Consider the following 9,375-nt stretch of genomic DNA (forward strand, 5'->3'; position numbering starts at 1 on the left):
TATGTTTTTTTATTTATAAATCCTATTTAACCTATATATGTGTCATTTGTTTTTAAAGTTGATTGCCGGAATGTTATGCTCTTCAAATTTTGGGTCAATTTTACAATGTGCTTGATGTTACAGATCGTATTAAACTTGCATGACATGGTAAAAAGAAATAATCTTTCAAACTGGAATCATTGCAGAATAACTTGTGTAGTTAAGTTTTTAATATTTTAGTTCTTAAATGTAGCAAACTTCAAATTCTAGTAATCATTAAAGCACACTAATTAATGTTAGCAAATGCAAATCCATCACTTACAGAATCAAGGTAAATAGAAACAATAGGGACACTAAATTCTCAGAAAATGTCATTCCTAGGAGTGATGGCTGTAAATACTTGGGTGTATATTCTACCAAGGATTTATGGTGGGGGCTTAACGTGGAATACATCAAGAAAGCTTTCGAAACTTTTCATTGGTAATGAGAAACCTTAAAGGGAGTATAACACCCTGGTAAGACAAATTTTAGAGTACTCTTCACTTGTATGGGACCCGCATGGAGGACATATCAAAAAACGAAACGGTATAAAGAAAGGCTGCCTGATATGAAATGGGGAAGCATAGGATGATGGAGAGTGTGTGAAATGTTAAAAATGCTGGGCTGGAAACCTTTACAAAGTAGAAGAAAAATAAACAGACTGTGGAATGCTCCACATTCTGAAGGGAGAGAAAGTTGAGGAAGGTATGAGGCGAGAAATCCAAATTTTATAGGGAGAAAAGATCGCAGAATCAAGAAAATGCCGGGCACAGAGAACAAATAAATAAATTTCTCTTCTAAATAAAACATTCGTTGATTGGAACACCTTAACTGCGAAACTATTCGAGCCCATTCCTTGGAATTTGTGGGCCACCTGATATTGTCTCTCTGCAAATGTAAATTATAATAATAATAAAGGTTAGTGAGTGCCTGTGATTGAAAGCTTCTTCAGATCTAGGGTTATCCATAGGGAAGAAGGTCTTGTTATAAACAGCATTTACTTAGCTCAAATGGTCGTGTGCCGTAACTGACCAACCTTGCCCCTCCAGTTGCCATTTTATGTAGGTATTACCCGATGAATGTTGAGTATTTCCATTTCCACCTTTGTAGTAGCTGCAGTTAGTAAGCAACTCTAAGTCAAAGTTGTGAAGACTGGACCGGCCTCATTAACTCCTGTCTAGAATCCGCTACGATGGATGATGTCCGGTAATGTTATGAAACGAATGATAACCGCATTAAGTATTGAATATCGATCTAGTTTAAATTCACTTAAAAATTAGCATACCTGTTAAAGCTTTTAATTAACCTCGGGGTTCCTTACCTGTGGTTTTATTATCTGAGTTGATAATTTTATCTTCAGTAACTTCAATTTTACAAAATTTCGGTGGTGGAACGTTAGCCATTCATTGTTTTTCGTAAAAAAATGTCTTTAGTAAGCACGCATTCACAAAAATATACGGTCGCGCCAACAGTTTGATTTGTACATAGTTCTACAAGCTTTTGAAAGAGGGGGTTACATGAAGGCTTAGTTTTGGCAGCACTGGTCAACGATAATAAATGTAATTACCAATGAGCGAGGGATATGCAAAAGTAGCAAACAGAAGTCCTGACGATTCGTAGGAGGCTTTGCAAGTTGTTTATTAAGCTTAGAAAAAGAGGAAGTGTCCATCGTTTTCTCGCTATCATTTTGTTCAGTTTCAATGTCTCTTCGTTGTAAGTTAACTTACTTCCGCGCAATGGGCTTAGCTGAGCCAATCCGTTACATTCTGGCTTATGGGAAGGCAGACTTTGAGGATTGTCGCGTGGACTATGAAAATTTTCACCAAATTAAGTCGAGTATGATTCCAATTTTCTCTATTACCGGTATCAGGTTGCTAGTTCTTAAAGTTTTGATTTTGGCTGGATGTTTTTTTTCAGAAATGCCTATGGGCCAACTACCTGTTGTCGACTTTGAAGGGAAAAAACTGTTCCAGTCCATTGCTATTTGCCGTTTCTTCGCGAAAAAGTTTAGTCTTGTGGGCAATACTGATAATCATGAACTAGAATGTGATATGATAGTTGATACCATTACTGATTTCAGACTCCGTAAGTTCACATTCCTCAGCTACGGCAGGAATTTTAATTTTATTTATTCACGAAACAACCATTTCACATGCTCATTCTTACGTATGCCGCACATTTTTGTACTGTGATTGTGTTTTATAATGTCTAGCAGCATTCGCCGTCTCCGAAATAGGACAGACCTTGCCGCTTGAATTAAATGCAGGGCACCCGAATTTTTAGCTATTATTCTGGACCAAACACTTTCATCGCTTTACAGGGTGCTGCTATCATGGGAAAATAGAGAAATCATCTTAATTTATATATTTTTTAGAATGGTAAGAATTTTTACGCGAATTCATTGGAACATATTAGTATGTTTGATTCGATTTACCTCCAGGGAGCAACCTACTAATGAAATACCATACGTGATGATAAAATTGTTATTTGTGGTCTCATAGTCAAGGTTACATTTTTGATCAGCACCAAGACTGCTGCCTCACACGATAGTAAACCTCCCTCTCAAAATGCCCTATATTCACTTTTACTGCCCTATATGGTTATTTTACCACTATCTCCTGCAATGGTCTAAACTTCTTTGTTTTTCTCTGTCTACTTCGGTTTTTTCAATCTTCTCTTTACCTATATCAAAAGCCTAATATATATGCTTTCCCTTTTTCTTCGGCACCTAATTATCTGTGTTTTAAAAATTATCCTTCGTATTATCAATCTTTTCTTTCCCTCCTCCTCATCACATCCGTCGTATTCGTAAAAGATTCTTCACCTTACATAAATATCCTTTAAATACTCCTAATACTTTGATCATCTCCATCAAGAACATCTCAGGTCATTGATTCAATCTACTTTAGACCGACTTGCAATTTTAATATTTAACTTTGCCTTTGTCTTTATTTTACCTAGTTATTACTTCATTGATTCTAATCCCTTAACTATGATATTAGTTCTTTACTCCACTAAAGGATGATTGCAATCCTTTGGCTGGCCGGCTAACTAAAGCTTACCTACCTCCAGCTCTTGCCATGCCTATTTCACCACTTCCTCCTCATATGCATCATTAAGTTTGATTCATGATCGATAATACTGTCTTTCCCTGACCAGCCACTGCTCATCCGATTCTTTATATTACAAAATAAGAATCTTGTCATAATGTCATTATTCGCTTATAGCCTTTCTAAGTTTTATGGCAATGGTACTTAATGACTATGGTAATTGATGAACCTGAGTTGTTATGAAACAGTTTTTCTAGTTGGAGGTGAAAGATCAACCAAGCTTTCTCATAGCCTTACATTCTTACCTCCAATAATGTCATTTTTCTCCCAAAGGCATTATTGCCATCTCTCATTTTTTGCCACTGGTGGTAAGAGGAGAATGTATTTGGACTTTGATCAAGAACATTAGGCTAATGTTTGTATGTATAATGTGCTGAAAGAGTGTAGGTACCGAACTATTTATATTACTTCTTGTCAATTCCCTTTCATTGGCTATCTCTGCATCCAAGAGATGGCAGGATTTTTCAGTGATATACCAATGCCCATTTCGAGTCCTTTATGGAGAGCACTTTAAGAGAGTACACTCTCTGTCAGATGAGATTTTCAACTGTAGGCTCCTTGGTATCCATTTTTATAAGTAGGCTAATGCATCAATCCTCCCTTGAAGTTCAGTCACGGTAAATTAACTGAATTAACCAGTGCAAAGAGTGTTTTCTCTTAATTTCTCCAGCATAAGAAACTGGGAACTCATTGTAACATTCACAAGTAGGATAATTTCTTAAAACAAAGTAATTGATTTATGTTTATCACCACTTAATTTTTGTTTTCATCAATGAGGTAACACTACTCTAAAGTTAACTGTGATGAACTTCCTCAGATTTCAGAGATTTGCATTTCTGTGAAGACCCAGAGTTGAAATTGAAGAAGAAGGAGATACTTCTTAGTGAAACTGCTCCCTTCTATTTATCCAGATTTCAGTCTGTTGTGAATGAAAATGGAGGATTTTTTGTGGGAGCTCAGGTGAGTTATATTTTATGATTGTTGCCTATGAGTTAATATTCTATCTCTTGGAACATTAATTTTTCAATTCTACGTAAGTAGCATATATGATGGATTTTGTTGCTACGACTACTAGAATGGAATGGATTTTCACACCATTTACGAGGAGGTGCTGAAATTGTGCAATATGGAACTTAAGCTTGTTTGGCTGGAAATCTTGATCATTGAGGAAAGGGGATGGGCATAGGTTGAAGGCTTTCAAGATGTGGTGGTGAGGTAGAATGGAGAAAATAAAATTGGAAGAAAGAAGAACAAATAATGAAGATCAAGGAATCGTAGGGGAAGATAGATGCTGGGCTGTTGGATGAAATTTCTAGAAAAATGAAAAGTGGATGGTGGAGATACTGAGAGGCTATGGGGTGCTGAAGACCGTGATATTTATACAATTATTAAGTTATTAATTAAGTTATAATTCTGTGAAAACAATGTAGGGGGAAGAAAATTATATACGTTTTGGATAGATTTAAGGGAGATAAAAATCACAGAGCTAAATAATGATGCATTGCTGTATATGGCATTATGCTTTAGGATAATTTGTGTCATGTTAGTTAAGACTTTTAAGGTTATATCAAAAACCTACCTTAAGCGTTATGCTAATAATAGGAGTATATATAATCAGGGAGGAGAGAGGAAAAATGTCAAAATATTAATCATCAAATATCAGTGACATCTTCCTCAAGATTTGAAGTTTAATATCTTGGCTGAAGGACAGAATACTGTGATTAAATCAATCAGGGTAACTACGCATTATGCACTGCATTTTGTTAACATACTCCAGTAAATGGTGCAAATGACCTTTCATCAAGGTATCTATTAAACAGAGGAACAGAAAAATATCTTTGTTTGAGAGGCATTTCCCAGAACTTTCTTGTACCTCAGTTGGTGTTTCTGGGGAAATATCATATTCCCAGCAATAAATGCCTCATCATATTAGAATCTCAATCAAAAGACCTGTTGACTGCAGCTACCTATTCTCCCATATCCAAGCTCAGGATAGTCCTGTTTTATACCCCTCTTTGTTTGATTCCTCAGTCCATACATGTATACCAGAGGAATTCAATAATTATCTAAGAATTAAATGTTTTTCATCATAGACTCAATGGCATCTGCTTGCCTACTTAGGCTATTGCAATGCACAAAGAGTACAAAAGCCCTCTTTAAACTTTGCTATGTTGAATTTTTTGCTCACATTTTATACAGTATAATGAATTGGGGATCAATATGCTACTCACTAAAAATATTCAAGATACAATAAAATAGGCATCAGGATATCGCTGGAACAGGTTGCCTTACAAACCTATATTCATTTATTTGCAGCCCTGCCTATTTCCTGTATTTATGTAATAATAATAATTTCATTTGTGAGCAATTGCCCTTTTATAAATAACAAAAATCTAATGATTACAATAATATACCTACAGCATAACATCACAGTAAGGTGAAATATCATGAATTTATTTTGTTAGTAATAAAATCTAAAGGTGTTCTGTATTAATTTTGTTGGACATAATATGGCAAGAGCAGTAATCAACTCCACTACAGTAAAAATCTGGCAACGGACGACTTAATATGAATTAGCAGTTTTTAGGGGAGGCGACCAACAACTGAGGTCATTTGCACCATTAGGAATGTATAGGAAAGGATGAAGGGTGGAGAGGAACCTGGCATTGGCATTAGCCTAATCTTTATGAAAGGTGCCACGGGGCCTACAGCTTCAAGTCCCATCCCACAGACACTGTACTCACTCAAAGTGCTCTCCACAAAGTACCTCAAGCAGTGATTAGGGTACAACTGCAAAATATCTGCCGCCTCTGGGTGGGAAGCCAGTACGTTAGCCACCACAACATCCCAATCCCCACTTAATGTGAACCCCAATAAATGGGCCTAAAAGACATTTTAATAAATTAACAGGAAATCTGTAGTATTAATTTGCCTTAAAAATGTACACAATTATTTGATTTGTCCTTTGACTGGTGCATTATAATTATTTCTACAATTACACTCTATAATTTTTTCTAAATTATGGACCAGTGATTAATAGTTCCTGCCTAATTCAAAATGAATAGGAAATGAATAACTTCAGCAGCCAAATTTTGAGCTGAATTGAAATGAACAAATCCCATGTGGTAGTTCAATGTTACTTCATTTTTATTCTGAAAATATTTTGTGTGTGGTATTTTTTAGACATTAAGCTCTAGGAATTAACCATTTTTCTGTGGAAAGTATAATAAAAAATATTTAATGTCACTCTCTTCTTATCTTTCTAGCTAACTTGGAGTGATTTGTATTTTGCGGGCATCTTGTGCTTCATGGAATCTCTGCTCAAAATGAATTTACTAGAAGGTTATTCATACCTAGAATGCTTGAGAGAGAAAGTTAATAATCTAGATGGTGTGAAGGAATGGATTTCTTCTCGTCCAAAAACTGATTTGTAGAAGAGTGTCCACCCCAGAATTCTAAAAAAAATATGATCTTTGTGATTTTGACAAAAAACCATTCCCTTCTAAGTATTTAAATGCAAAAATTTCAGAGTGTAAAAATCATTTGCCTTGACCGGGATTCGAACCCGGATCCCTCAGTGTCCCCCCCAAAATTTCAGAGTTTAAGAAGATGCCTAGACAACTTAACTGGCATAGCACTCAACCGGACATTGAGGGATCCGGGTTCGAATTCTGGTCAAGGCGAATGATTTTTACACTCTGAAATTGTTGCAGCATCTCCCGCAGTTTCTTTGGAATCCTTCTAAGTAGAAAACTTACATTTTAACCTTTCATTCAATACCATGTTTTCAACTAAAAATGATTTGGCCAGCCACAGATTCCTGACTTAAGCTATAAAGCCAAAAGTAGAATATATCACGAAGCTTTCTGGGATGTAAAAGATTTAGGATGGTATAAGTGTAGTTCTCAATATGACAATGCTGATTTTGCACGAAACTTCTTGTTAAACAGAGAACATATAACTCTATTTGCAATGTTTTAACTTTTTTTAAATCATAGGAGATGTATATACATATAGACAAGATTCTACCCACCCAGGTAGTCACATTTACTCAGTTGGTATTAACAAGGCATTTTTTAACATCACATGGCAGAGTAATGCCATTTTAACAGCCGTGTGAGTGGTATTTTTATTTAACCTTGATCAAAACTCATAGAAATGAATAATTGAAGTGGAGGACTGGAGAATCTCAAGTCAAAAGTTAATTTATCCAAAGATTTCAAGAAAGCAGGTATCTTAATCATGAAGTTTGCCTGGAAGAAAATTCTTATGGTTGGAATGACAGTTGCATATTTCACTGTTTAAACATAATTTAATCAATAGTATAAATGTTACCAAAACTACTATACTACCAAAAAGAATTGACTCTGCTGAAAAAATCTCCATAGCTCAGAACATATGAAATGTTATTTCATAGTTGGTGACCATGGGATTTGCTATATTAGAGATGCTTTTCGGAAAATGAAGTTAAAAGAAAAGTATCAATTCCACATTATTCATTCATACACCTTTTATTGTATGTGAATAAAAATATTTACCTGGAATTGATTTCTTTTCTGTCAATGTCTATAATATAAGTAATCTGCATTAAGCTTTGATATTGTCATTAAAATATTGCTGATTTTATGATTCACTTATGATGTCATTGAATATCCTCTTGTTGGAGGAATCTGTAATAATCAGAGCAATAGTTAACCTTATGCATTGTGGTTAGTTGCTTGGTGTTTTGAAAATAAAATATTGAAGGAAAGCCATTATTGTGTCCCTCGATCACCCCTCATCCATTTTTACAGGTACATGCGGCCTTAAATCACTCTGACACTGTTCACATCTTACTAGGATCTCAATAATATCATTGCTCTAATGGAAAAAGGAGTGTCTGGCTAGATGTGACCATCAAAGCCATTTAGTTTTACTCATTATTGTCTTTAATTAGTCTAAGTTTGGTGTCAACTCATTTAGGCACCAATTCTTGATGTTTCAAAGGTTATTATTATACCCTACAATCTTTTTCAAATTCAAAAACTATTTTAATAGGTCAAATGCAACCTGTTTTCAACTAATTTTTCTGCTGGCATATATTTAAATATACACATTAAACATATTCCCTTCATCTCTCTTACCCATCTCACTTGGTGCTTACACCCCATGCCACAAACCTTTTTGTTGGATGACACAAAATTTATGTAGATGAAGGTTACTCGGTAAATTTCATACTTGAAATAAAAGTTTTGTGTTGAAACAAAAATTGTAATGAATATGAAAAGAATTAATATAACTTTTCATTCATTAAAATAGGCCTTTTTGACTTTTGTAACTTATAGTTACTAAATGTAACCAGTAGTAACAATGGGTCTTCATAATGACTTTTGCACATTATTATTGACAAGGAGATACATATGGTAGGACTGCTATTCTCCTAAGCATTATCAAAGCATACTTAATGATAATGATTATAGTATCCATAAAAATATCTGAACCTAATTATGAATAAAACAGACAAAATAATCACAGGATGCATTCAACGAAACATCTTACGTGTAGCTTCAGGAATGTGCAGGTAACCCTGCCACCTTACAAGAAGATAATTACTTAGTGCTTCAACCTCACTAAATTATATTATTGGATAGATTTACTGTGGCTGTTCATTAAAGTCATCATACATTTTTGCTGACATAGTTTAATTTATATTGAATTAATTTAGCTTCATGTGCAATTTAAGAGTACAAGTTTCATTGATCTGACTTAAAAATTGCATTAGTGGCACTGCAATGATGGAGGCAACATGTAACAAGCTGTAGTTTACATAGAATTTTGGTTTAACCTGAAGAAATCATCACCTGAGGCCTATGTAATACAGCAGGTTTGCGGAAAGTTTGTTCTTCCAATGTTTCCTGGAAGCAATTATGTCCCAGTTACTATGACAACTTCCTCCACCCTATGATTGCATGGTGCAATGTATACCTGAACAGCGACCAATTTTGTGGTTCAGCTTTCATTGATACTAATAATATTCTATTAGTCGCCAACTTTATGTTCGCATATTTCTTCCTACTTTTTTATTCAATAACATTGACTGCCCCTCGCTGGCTTCTGCCACCTCCACTATATATTCCTCTGTAACTATCCCTTAATTACTCTCTGCTATTCTTTCATCACACCTTGAAATATCTGACATACAGAACTGTAAATGGAATACACTTCATGGATGTGAAGAGAATTCTCTAAGTCCACATCATTCACAAAA

General features: G+C 34.9%; 1 protein-coding gene across 2 annotated transcripts; it reads left to right on the forward strand.

Annotated features, from left to right (window-relative positions):
* Positions 1-1,148: 1,148 nt before the first annotated feature.
* LOC139686725 (glutathione S-transferase-like) lies at positions 1,149-7,868 on the forward strand. 2 transcript variants are annotated; one of them, XM_071583746.1, is made up of 4 exons: positions 1,149-1,224; positions 1,936-2,103; positions 3,946-4,088; positions 6,395-7,868. In XM_071583746.1, exons 1-4 carry the CDS (start codon positions 1,215-1,217, stop codon positions 6,560-6,562), a joined length of 489 nt encoding a protein of 162 aa, XP_071439847.1. In that variant the 5' UTR covers positions 1,149-1,214; the 3' UTR covers positions 6,563-7,868. The 2 variants fall into 2 exon arrangements, with proteins under 2 accessions (XP_071439847.1, XP_071439846.1); XM_071583745.1 differs by lacking the exon at positions 1,149-1,224 and adding an exon at positions 1,682-1,854.
* The last annotated feature ends 1,507 nt before the right edge of the window (positions 7,869-9,375 follow it).

Source organism: Hetaerina americana, unplaced genomic scaffold (assembly GCF_022747635.1).
Source record: "Hetaerina americana unplaced genomic scaffold, ioHetAmer1.1.p SCAF_15, whole genome shotgun sequence".
NCBI classification, from domain to species: Eukaryota; Metazoa; Arthropoda; class Insecta; order Odonata; family Calopterygidae; genus Hetaerina; species Hetaerina americana.